The 13,177-nt window shown below is 40.9% G+C and overlaps 1 protein-coding gene across 1 annotated transcript; it reads left to right on the top strand.

Moving 5' to 3' along the window:
* The first annotated feature begins 825 nt into the window (after positions 1-825).
* On the top strand, positions 826-4,615 carry LOC144550001 (uncharacterized). Its single transcript, XM_078298512.1, has 2 exons — positions 826-3,493; positions 3,998-4,615. The coding sequence occupies exons 1-2, from the start codon at positions 826-828 to the stop codon at positions 4,612-4,614; spliced, it is 3,285 nt and encodes a 1,094-aa protein (XP_078154638.1). The 3' UTR covers position 4,615.
* Positions 4,616-13,177: the final 8,562 nt, after the last annotated feature.

Below are 13,177 nucleotides of genomic sequence, written 5' to 3'. Positions count from 1 at the left end.
CCTTGTTCAATTTGTGGTGGGACCGATCATTTAGCACTCAATTGTGGTATAGGTAATGAGGTTAGTCATGAGGAAGTTAATGCCATTAACCAAGGCAATTTCAAACCAAATAACAATTCTTACTCAAATACTTACAACCCCGGTTGGAGAAATCATCCAAACTTTTCATGGAGACAAAATGACCAAAATACCCAAGGTAACTCAAACTTTAATAGACCAAATCAGGGTTATGGTAACCAATGGTATAATTCTAATGCACAACCAAAATCCAATCTTGAATTGATGATGGAAGCATTTATGACAAGTCAAAACCAAAAGTTTGATGAATTGACCAAAAAGGTAGACATGTTGGCAACCCAAAACAAAATGCTTGAAAACCAAGTTGCACAACAAGCTACCCAATCCTCCCGCCAACCGGGTTCCCTTCCACCAAAACCCGAGAACAATCCCAGGGATGTCAAGGCAGTCAGGCACATGCTTCGCAGCGGTACGCAATATGAGGATCCACCTATGCCAAAGCATGCCTATGTACAGCCGCAAAGTGAAGAGACAAGAAGCAATGATGAGCACATCTCCACACACGAGGATTCTGCCTCAAAGGAAGCTACACCAATTGCACCAAGCGACCCTGCCATTCAAGCGAATCCATCTCAAGATGAGCCACCAAAGGTAAGTGCACAGGTACCTCTCTACATACCTCCTCATAAATTTGCACCTTTTCCTGGTAGGCTTAAGAATGAGAGAACTGATAGGCAATTTGCTAAATTCCTTGAATTGTTGAAACAATTGCATGTAAACCTACCATTGACTGAGGTAATGACCCAAATGCCGGTTTACACCAAATTTTTCAAGGATATCCTTTCAAATAGGCGTAAACTTGAAGAAGTCCAAATGGTGTCCCTAGACTCAAATGGTAGTGCCATGGTAATGAATGAATTGCCTAAAAAGTTGGATGATCCGGGTAAATTTTCCATACCATGTTCGATAGGAAATGTCCAATTCAAACGTGCACTATGTGATCTAGGAGCTAGTGTAAGTCTTATGCCAAAGTCGGTTTATGATAGGTTAGGTGTGGGGGAACTTAAGCCAACTAGAATTTCTCTCCAATTGGCCGACCAATCGGTCAAGTTACCCCTAGGAGTGGTAGAGGACTTGCCAATCCAAATTGGTAAATTCTTTGTACCAATTGACTTTGTTGTGGTAGACATGGATGAGGATATTCATACACCACTTTTGTTGGGTAGACCATTTCTCAATACAGCAAAAGCTGTGATCTATGTCCATGATGGAATCATAACAATGAATATCGGTGAAGAAAAATTGACATTTGACATCAAAAGATCGATGAGATATCCATCTAACGATCAAAGCGTGTTTAGTGTTGAGATTCTTGATAGGTTGATAGATGAGGAACTCATAAACAACTTGGAGAAGGGTTCCTTTGAATACTGGATGGATCAGGAGTGCGAAAAATTCGACCAAACAAGTTCTGTAGACTTTATTGCGGCCCGCAATGAAATTTATTGCGGCCCGCAACCAATCCAGACAGAGACTCTGCAGAATTCAGAAATTATTGCGGCCCGCAATAACCTTATTGCGGCCCGCAATAACCCTTCCCAGATTGACAAAAAGCCTATTCTGAGCCCAATTCTTCAGGTTTCAACTACCGAAACTCTTCCCAACTTTGCCGAACCCTCGAAGGATGCACCCAAGGTTGAACTTAAGCCATTACCTTCGACCCTTCGATATGAATACCTCGGTCCAAACCAAACCTATCCCGTTATTGTCAACGCATCCCTCAACCAAGACCAAACCTCACAACTTCTACAAATCTTGAGGATGCACCGAAAGGCCATTGGATACACCATTGATGACCTCAAAGGAATCAACCCTTCCATCTGCATGCACCGCATTCTCATGGAGGAAGGACACAAGCCAACCATTGAAGGACAGCAAAGATTGAACCCGAATCTTAGTGAGGTGGTGCGGAAGGAGATTCAGAAACTTCTTGATGCCGGCATCATCTATTCAATCTCCGACAGCAAATGGGTGAGCCCAATCCATGTGGTGCCAAAGAAGGGAGGGACAACCGTGATAGAAGGGGAGAATGGCGAACCGATTGCAACACGACTCATGACGGGATGGCGCATGTGCATCGATTATCGAAAGCTAAATACCGGCACGCGCAAGGATCATTTCCCTCTTCCGTTCATTGATCAACTGCTTGAACGGCTAGCTAAGCACTCTTTCTTTTGCTATCTTGATGGTTATAGTGGATTCTTTCAAATACCAATTCACCATGATGACCAAGAAAAGACCACTTTCACTTGTCCATACGGTACTTTTGCATATCGTAGGATGCCCTTTGGTTTGTGCAATGCACCTGCAACATTTCAAAGGGCTATGATGGGTATATTTTCTGACCTAATTGAGAAGTCTATGGAAGTTTTCATGGATGACTTCTCGGTTTATGGTACCACTTTTGATGGATGTTTGTTAAACCTATCTAAAGTCCTACAAAGATGTGAAGAGGTAAACCTTGTCTTGAATTGGGAAAAATGTCACTTTATGGTACAAGAGGGTGTTGTTTTAGGTCATGTTATTTCTGCTAAGGGTTTAGAGGTTGACCGTGCAAAGATTGAGGTAATTGAAAAATTGCCTCCACCAACAAATGTTAAAGGGGTTAGAAGTATTCTAGGACACGCTGGGTTTTATAGAAGGTTCATCAAGGACTTTTCTAAAATTGCCAAGCCCTTGACTAATCTTTTGCTAAAAGATGCTCCATTTGATTTTACCCAAGAGTGTCTAGATGCTTTTAATAAGTTAAAGGAAGCATTGATCTCCGCTCCCATCCTGCAACCACCAAATTGGAACGAATCTTTCGAGATTATGTGCGATGCGAGCGATTACGCCATTGGAGCGGTACTAGGGCAACAAATTGACAAAAAGCCGTGCGCCATCTACTATGCAAGCAAAGTTCTAGATGAGGCTCAAGTCAATTACACCACTACCGAAAAGGAGCTACTTGCAGTGGTCTTCGCCATCAACAAGTTTAGACCTTACCTAGTTGGTTCCAAGGTGATAGTCTACACGGATCACGCCGCGGTTCGCTATCTTCTCACGAAAAAGGATGCCAAACCCCGTCTCATCCGTTGGATTCTCTTACTCCAAGAGTTCGACCTGGAAATTAGAGACAAGAAGGGTACCGAGAACCTTGTAGCTGACCACCTTTCGCGCATAAAACCTGAACCAAATGAAGACTTACCCATTGATGACTCTTTTGCCGATGAGCAGCTCTACCAAGTGGGTAAAATCGAATACCCATGGTTCGCGGATATTGCCAATTTCCTTGCATGCGGAGTTCTACCACCCTACCTCACATACCAACAACGGAAGAAATTCTTTGCGGATACCAAGCACTATTTTTGGGATGACCCATATCTTTTCAAGCTTGGTGTTGATGGGATTCATAGGCGTTGCATTCCACAGGATGAGGTTCAATCAATTCTCCACCATTGTCATTCATCACCATATGGAGGACATGCCTCAACCAACAAGACCGCCGCCAAAGTCCTGCAAGCGGGTTTCTTTTGGCCAACTCTTTTTAAGGATACAAGGCAATTTGTCGTCTCTTGTGACAAGTGCCAAAGGTTGGGAAATATCACCAAGCGACATGAGATGCCTCAACAAAGTATCCCAGAAGTCGAATTGTTCGATGTGTGGGGGATTGACTTCATGGGACCATTTTCGAGTTCATGCAACAACAAATACATCCTTGTAGCAGTGGATTATGTCTCCAAATGGGTAGAAGCGATACCAAGCCCAGGGGCCGACTCAAAGACCGTCAAGCGCCTTTTCCAAAAGATAATTTTTCCAAGATTCGGTGTTCCAAGGGTAGTGATCAGTGATGGAGGTTCTCACTTCATCAACCGCTCCTTTCAAGCCCTAATGGAGAAATATGGTGTAAGGCACAAAGTCGCGACTCCGTATCATCCACAAACAAGTGGCCAAGTTGAAGTATCGAACCGAGAGATTAAGCATATCCTCCAAACTGCTGTAGGCTTGACCCGAAAAGACTGGAGTTTGAGGCTAGATGATGCACTTTGGGCATACCGCACGGCCTACAAGACACCAATTGGCATGACCCCTTTCAAGCTTGTCTATGGCAAGCCATGTCATTTGCCAGTCGAATTGGAGCATAGGGCATTCTGGGCTATCAAGTCCCTCAACTTCGACATGCACCAAGCCGGACAAAAACGCATCCTCGACTTGCACGAACTTGAGGAGATCCGTCTCAATGCGTATGAGAATGCCAAAATCTACAAGGAGAAGACAAAACCATGGCATGACAAGCACATCATACGAAGGGAGTTTAATATTGGTGATTATGTTTTATTGTTCAATTCACGTTTTAAACTCTTTGCAGGCAAACTCAAGTCCAAATGGAGTGGCCCGTTTCAGGTGAAACGCGTGTTTGAACATGGGGCGGTAGAAATTTGGAGCGAACGAACTGGCGCATTTAAAGTAAATGGCCAGAGACTCAAGGTGTACCATCATGGAGAACCGGTTGAAGGGAAGATTAACATCTCCCTTACCGATGCACAAATGAACTAAAAGGAAGAATGGTCAAGCTCAAGACCCTAAAAGAGCGCTTCTTGGGAGGCAACCCAAGCAATTTACCTTTTTGCACTTTTAAATTTCGTACTTTAAAATTTATTTGCATTTAGATAGGTCAATTTAGGTGTTTTCAGAAGATTTCAGGCTTCTTTGCGGGCCGCAATAATTTTATTGCGGGCCGCAACCAAGCAGTCAGAGACTTTTGAAGATTAAGTTTTAATTTTGACTTAATTGCGGTCCGCAATAATGTTATTGCGGGCCGCAACCAAGCAGTCAGAGAGTTAAAAAAAAAAAAAAAAAAAAAAAATCTACTGCATGTTGCGGACCGCAACCAGGCCCGTTGCGGCCCGCAATGAAGACCCGACGGGGTTAAAAGCAGGGTCCTTTTTGCAAAATTTACTCTCTCTCTCGCACCCTTTTTCCCATCTCTCTCTCTTTTCCCTGCCATCTCTCTCAATCTCTTTCTCTCTTCTCTCTAACCCTCTCCCGATCTCTCTCCCTCTCAATCTCTCTCTCTAAACCTACATCTCTCATCTCTCTCCATCTCTACTTTCTCTCTACTCTCTCTCTACAGCCCTATCACTCTCTCTCTCTACAAAACCCAATCCTTCACCGATCAGCCGCCGCCTGTCCGCCGCGGTTATTGCGGCCCGCAACACGGCAGCCAGACCAGCCCCTTTCACGCAGATCTGTTGCGGCCCGCAATTCCATTTATTGCGGCCCGCAACCAAGTAGTCAGAGAGGCGTCTTCTGAAACAACTCATTGCGGCCCGTAGCTACAGTTGTTGCGGCCCGCAACCAACGAGACAGAGGAATTTTTGCAGATCCCACCATTATTGCGGCCCGCAACCAGGCTTATTGCAGCCCGCAATAAAGCTCACAGAAGGCATTAAAAGGGCTAATTTTTCCGGAATTTGGTGGATTGACTCGGCGTTTGGATTTCTCGGTTGCATCTACACTTCACATCGGTTTGATTGCACACATTTGGTTGTATTTCTAACTCTATTTAATTTCAATTGCTTGAATTGAATCGAATTGGTAAAATTGTGAATTGTGATTCAACCGACCAAATTGGTAATTGAATTGATTGTGAATTGTAATCGAATCGAACCAATTGACTGTCAATCATGCCACCAAAACCAAGGGGTAAGGGTAAGGCGATAGCAGAGGAAGAATTCATCCCCTCAAAACGTTCCAAACAATATAGGGGAGGGACCGGTACCAACAGTGGGTCTGGTGATATTGAAATGTCTGACCAACCTGATTGGACCACACTACCTCAAAGTCAGTGGCCTGAAAGCCGTGACACTGACTATGGTCTTAGGTTTGTGCATCCAAAAGCACGAGAAAATTTTCAAATTCTTAAAACCAAAAAGGTAGTCCAGCCCAAATATGTCCACATACCTACCCTTCAGCAGTTGGGTATTCTGGATGAGGTTCATTCCCTCATGTCTTCCCTTGGTATCTGGGACTACTGTACCAGACCATTTCCTGCATACCGCACCTTGACCTATGAGTTTTTGTCTACACTGCACATGGAGGATGACGTTTTATTGCAGTACTATCTGGACAGTGCAGAGTACCAGATCACAATTGAGGAACTCAGCAACCTCCTGGGGTTCCCTCACCAGCCTGATGTCGTGACGGTGCCAAATTGGGAGCCGGATTCCAGCTTCTATGACTTCTCCTGCCAGCTGATTGGTGGTCCGAGGCGGACATACAAGGCCAGTCAGATCAGCCACCCGGTGTTTCGCTACATCCAGTGTGCTCTCGCCTTCACCATCTTTGCACGCGGTGAGACAGTGGGCACCATGGGCGAGTGCAAGACATACTTCATCTACGCCATGATCCATGCCCTGACCAGTCCCGAGAAATTACCCCACGTTGGCAGCTTCTTCATTGACAATCTACTGAACGTGAGGACAAATGCCACTCCGGGCGGTATGATCTCCTGCGGGGGCTTTGTGACCCGTCTTGCCATCTACCATGAGGTCATTCCTGCAGACGGGCCAGTTTTCAAAGTCCCTGCCCATCGCCTCCAAAAGCAGACCGAGTTCATAGACATGGCGTACCTTCAGTCGGCTGGCATCTTCTCTCGCGTCGGAAACTCCTTCTTCTTCATCTCCAGCGGTCGGCAGATTCCCGTGCCTCTCCCGATACCGGTCGATAGGGCAGATCCCTCCACTTGGATTCTGCCCCTTGATATGGCACAACCGCAACATCCTGCCGCACAAGCCGTTGTTGATCCATTTGGGATCCCTGGACCTGAGCAGCCTCAGCCTCCTCCTCCATTTTGGGCTCCCGGTCCTGACCTAGTGACTCCGCAACAAATGTTCGAGTTTATGCAGACCATGAACACCAATATCACAAAGCTGCGCGACTATGTGGAGGAGCGGTTCAACTCTGTAGATCAACAGATTGCAGACCTCCGTACTCACATAGGAGGGCAGTTTACTGAGCAGAAGACCTACATGACGGGTCAGTTCAGCACTTCTCATTCCGACATGACTCGGCTCACCGATCAGATGGGGCGCATGCATTTCCAGTACACAGACCTTGCAGGGACGGTAGATGAGATAGCTGAGCAGCAGCATGCCACCTTCTATCGGATGGACCGCATCTACGGGCATATGTCTGACTCCGGTTTTGTTTCTGCTGACCCGATACCGCGTCGCCGCCGACCTACGCGTCCATCACCATCAGCGACTGGTACATCTTCTCAGGGGACTGCTACACCTCCTCCACCACCTCCACCAGCCTGATTTCTTTGTGAGTCTCTCTTATCTCCTCTTTTTACCTTTCATTAGCTTGTTTATTGCACCGAGCCGGTGCCAATGTTTAGGCTTGGGGGGGTAAAATTGTAGGAATTGTATCTTAGGTTATTTATTTTTATTTATTTGTTCGCATAAAAAAAAAAAAAAAAAACAAAAACAAAAACAAAAACAAAAACAAATGGTAAGTTATGTGCTATTTAGGGGAAAAACAATTAAATTTGAATGTCTTGAGAGAATGTCAAAATCTAAGTGGGTAAGTAAATGGTATAACCACATGGCGCAAGTTGGAATAATAGTTGGTAAGTTTATGTTTTATGACACCTTGGTACCTGTGGTCTTAAATTAGAACCTCTCTACATGTTGAAAATCAAGTCTCAAACGCGCAATGCCAAGAGTTTCCGAAAGGCTTGGTGCCCGTAGGAGACTTTGCGCGAGACTCAGAAATCCTTTCTAATTGGACTTAATTGAACAAAGGTGTAGACTGAAAAAAGTGAGTTATGTTGGATTGAAGTCCTTAGGACAGATACATCCGCATAAGAATAATAAAAATAAAATAAAATAAAATAAAAAATATATATAATAATAAAATAAAAATGAGTGAAAAAAATGAGTGAGCCAAAAACAGACAGATGCACAAGTGAAAAAAGTCAAAGCATCAGGCACAGTCTACACCCCTAACAAAAATTTAATCTTTAAAGGATTTTCTGGAATTGGTTGTCACTTGTAGAACGGGGAGAAAAATTTAGGATTAACTAATTCTGAAGTGTCATATAGATATAAACTTGCTTAATTAAATTCGAAACGTGCGTTTGTGAGGTGAAGAAGATCATTGAAAGAAACCCGCATAATTTTTTTTTTTGAAACCCTCATGCCTTGAATTAAATTGTTTGAACTCTAAATTGCCTTGACTGACCAATTTTATTTTCAAGTCTTTAGGATAGTTTAGATAACTTGGTTTAAAATATATAGACAAAACCCGGAAATCCCTGTGAGGGTTTAGACTTGCTTGGGACAAGCAAAGACTAGGCTTGGGGGAATTTGATAAGCCAAAATGATATATGTTGAAACCTAGGGTTTGTTGTGTAAATTAAGCCGAGTTTTGTTGAAATTAGAATTTAATTAGGTTAGAAATGTTTAAAAGTTCAAGTTACTGCCCTAGCTGTGTTTATTTTGTAGGCAATCAAGTGCTTGGAGCTTAACGGAGGAAGACGAGCTATCTGGAGCAAGAAAGCACGAAGTCTGGCGAATTTTCACTTTTATTGCGGGCCGCAATTAATTTATTGCGGGCCGCAACCAACTAGTCAGAACTGATTTGCAGAACAAAACATTTGTATTATTATTGCGGCCCGCAATGGAGGTTATTGCGGCCGGCAATAAACAGTTCCAGAGCGAGATTTTTGCTATTATTAGTTGTTTTTACTTTCTGAAACAAAATAACTGTTTTGAGGGACGAATTTTAGACATTAGAAAGAGAGAAAAAGCACAGGAGAATAGGGAGAAAAAGGAGAGACGAAAGGAGGGAGAAGAAGATAGCGAATTCTTCGAGTGGTTACATTGATTTCTTTCTTTTAGAACTCTTTTACTTGTTATTTCTCTTGTGTGCTTCAGCCATGATTGGCTAAGGTTATTTCTAGGGTTGATTAGGGTTAGACTTGAAACTTATGTCATGGATTAGTTGATTTTATATTATATTTACTTGTTCCTTGGTATGATCTTTTCTTTATATTATTTGATTGTGATAACTTAATCGAAATTGCATGAAACCCTAGGATTCGGTATTTACAATTGAGAAATTGAGTATTTAGTCCTGACCATAAAGAATAGGGTATTTGATAGGCTAAGTACCGAGAGGCGACGCTTATCTTATACGGGCTTAACCCGATAGGTTAGAAAATTGTACCAAGTACCGAGAGGTGACGAATAACTTTCTATACCAATTGGGACAGTTAAGAACTTAATATACTTTGGATTAGTGTAACTAAGTACCGAGAGGTGACATTTATGCTAATTTAAAGACGGTATTAACATAGAGATATCACTTTATACCGATAACATTAGACTGTGCCTTCATAATTATAAGAACAACCTTAATAAATCAATTAATCGTGACATTAGTGGATAGGAACCCTAAGAGACCCTGATTTCTCATTCTTGCTTAAAAACCACATTTAGACCTAGAATTTAGTTAATTCAATTTGATCAGCAACAAACCAAACCATCATAAAAACAAACAAATTCCTTTTATTTCCTTTTACTAAATTAAATTAGTAGGTTAGGTTTAATATTCCGAATTGTCCCTGTGGAGACGATCCCTAAGTACTACTTGACAAGGTTGTACACTTGCAACCGAATTGAGGGTAAATTAGGATTTATTACTTGTGTAGTAAAATTCACATCATAAACAGAGTTAAAACTGTTTTAACTTCTATAATCATGAGCGGCATCTGGCAACACATCATGACCATCCAATTACACAGATGATGCTGTACAGTACAATATCACGATCCAGTAAACAATTTACTTGTGTCTGTTCTTCTGTCTCATAGATATCAGATTAGTTTCAAGGTAGATGTGTGTCATCCTTGCTAACTGAATCTTTTCTTGATCTTGAGCAGATTATCAAATATAATTACTCTTGTAATTATACCGCTAGCAGATAATCTTACTCTAACAAGGGGCCCAGTGATGCTATAGCTCGTATAGAGATACGAGGGACAAATAGTATTCTTGGTAAACCATCACTACCTCAGCTAAGCCATGTATACCGAAGAGCTACCGTTATAACTGCATTTTACCGACAGCGTTTGATAACAATCACACATATACATTTCTTAGTAGGAAAGATGAATACCTCATACTGTAGAACTTGACACTGAATGAAAACATAAATGACACGAACACAATTCTATTTAATGTTTCATTCGGGGTCTGTCAAATACCATGTTCCTATAACATGTATCTATGTGATTAAAATGACATCTCGTGTCAGGTGGTTTGTAAAACTTAACCATCTTTTAATCCACATACTAACCTTATCGCGGTAATTAGTGTTCCTGCTAATTACCTTGGTCAGTGACTTTTTAAGAGTATATATCATCTATATTATGGAGTTTCACAATTTCAGTCATGAACTCGAAATGATCCATAAATTCAATAATACTCAAGGCAACAAAATGATATTAATCATCCAATTCGTGAACAAAGCTTTATGATAAATTATCGTCTTATTGACTTCTAGATTATTACACTAACAATCTCCCACTTAAGCTAGGAGCCAATCATCATAGGCCCTACTTATATACAAAACTCTATATTCTCTAAGATCTCGTAGATCCTGAGAAAATCTCACAGCCAATCTTCTATGTGTTCCAGACTCATAGAAGCATTAAGCATCTCGTGCTTGGCTTGAGGAAGAGATTTTGTGAGTGGATCAGCTGTGTTGCTGACTGTGTCAACTCTACATATCTTTACATCACCTTTATATTAATTATATCTTTTATAATTAAATTATAAACATCTTATTATGTTTACGATCTCTCGTATTAGGTGATAATGTTGTAGACGAGAAACATATCCTTAGTTCTCCTCAAGAACTTAAGGATATTCTTTACAGTATTCCAGTGCCTTATGTCTGGATTAGCCTAATATCTACTCGTCACACTCAAAGCGTACGAGACATCAGGGCGAGTGCACAACATGGCGTTTATGATAGAGCCAATAGCCGAAGCGTATGGTACTCTACTCATACTTGAATTTGAACGGTGTAATTTAAAATTTTCGGAGGGAGCGATCAATTTGTATAGGCATTCTAAAAAAAACCAAAAAAGAAGAAGTTGAAGTTAAGCATCACTTTCAAAAAATGTGGCGGTAGTGAGTTATTAGATTTACCATGCCATTGTGAACTGTCTATTTTGAGGTAATTAAAAATAAGTTTTATTTTATTTGCTCTTGCACTTGCTCATGCTTCATAAAGGCCATGCTATCTTTGGAGATTTTTTGAAAGTGATGCTTAACCTTTTTTTTTTCTTTTGGAATGCTACTGATAATTTTAAATTATACCGTTCAAATTGAAATAATAAAAATTTCTTTTTCTTTTTAAATAATAATATTTGTTCCGTGACATATATATATGTTGACTTGACAGATTTTTTAGTTGGCAACAAATTCAATTGGAAATTAAGTTACTCATCATTTAATTTATAATAAAATTAATTGTCCGGCCCGTCCGCCAATTTCTCATTTTTTGTTCATTTTATAATAAAATTAATTGAAACGTCCCATCGACCTTAATTTCATAAAATGGAATTATATTGCATGCTTTTGAGAAATCCATAATATATATATAGTCAGTACTCAGTACTCAGTAGTCAGTAGGCCGGGGAGCTGCTCATGTACGTACGTAGGTTGTAGGTACTTGTAAGAATTCCGTCCTGGTACACACGATGAACTAGAATTATTATATATAGAGTTTAGAGATACAAACACTAGTGGAAAAACTGAAATCAGGATCGGCCTATTTGGATCGGCTGTATGAACTAACCGATACTAATACCTATCTGGATCGGTTTTATTAATAAAACCGATACTAAAAGCTAATGAAAACACAGCACATGAACTAATTGGATCAGTTCCTAGTTAAGAACCGATCTAGATAGTATCTGGATCGGTTCTAAGCTAAGAACCGATCCTAATACTTCATAATTAGGATCGGTTCTTAGCTTAGAACCGATCCATATACTATCTAGATCGGTTCCTATATAAGAACCGATCCTAATACTTTTTTTTTTCAAAGATGGTTCTGCAAAAAAAAATAATAATAATAATAGTATCATGATTGGTTGTTTATAAACAACCGTTTCTGATACTTTTTTTTTTTGCAGAACCAATTTTGAAAAAAAAAAAAAGGCATCAGGAACGGTTGTTTATAAACAACCATTCCTGATACTTTTTTTTTTTTTTGCAGAACTAACTTTGAAAAAAAAAAATAGTATCAGGATCGGTTGTTTCAAAAAACCGATCCAGATAGTCCATTTTAGGTTTTTATTTTTCCGCGCTCATCCCTTCTCTCCTTGCGTCTCTCCATTATTCAAAATTACAACTCTCTCAACTCCTTGTCTCCTCTAGCCGCAAGTCTCCTCCTCTCCCTCCATCTTGTCGTCTCCTCTCAGTCCGATCGGCTCAATAAAAAGAGTGCTCGGTGCTCAACGCAAGTGTGCTCGGCGCAATAAATCCACTCACTCGCTCGGTGCTCGGTGCTCGATGCTCGGTGCTTGGTTCTCGGCCCTCTCCTCTCAATTCGCTCGCCTCTCAGTTTAGGTAAATTTGCTAGATTAGTTTTGCTAGTTTAAGTAATTTCAAATTATCAAATCAATTCAATTCGGTTTCAAATCAATTCGGTTTCATTTAAATCAATTCGGCTAGTTTAGTTTTGGATTGAAATTACATGAGATGGTATTCTGTTTTATCAAATCAATCCGGTTTCAATTCTTTGGGTACCATAAATCCTAAAAGAATAATATTGCAATTTTGCAGAACCAACAAAAAAAAAAAATAGTATCAGGATCGGTTGTTTATTAACAACCGATCCTGATAGTTTCTATTTGGATTGGTTATTTAACCGATCCTGATAGTTTCTATGTGGATCGGTTATTTAACCGATCCAGATTATTGTAGTATCAGTATCGCCTTCATCAGGATCGGTTGTATTCCGATACTGATATGCGTATATAACCGATCCTGATTCCATATTTTCCACTAGTGAAACGATAAGGAAGGGAAAGGGCAAG

Source organism: Carex rostrata, unplaced genomic scaffold (genome assembly GCF_964058835.1).
Source record: "Carex rostrata unplaced genomic scaffold, lpCarRost1.2 SCAFFOLD_41, whole genome shotgun sequence".
In the NCBI taxonomy this organism is placed as follows: Eukaryota; Viridiplantae; Streptophyta; class Magnoliopsida; order Poales; family Cyperaceae; genus Carex; species Carex rostrata.
This window is presented reverse-complemented; position numbering and strand designations above follow the sequence as displayed.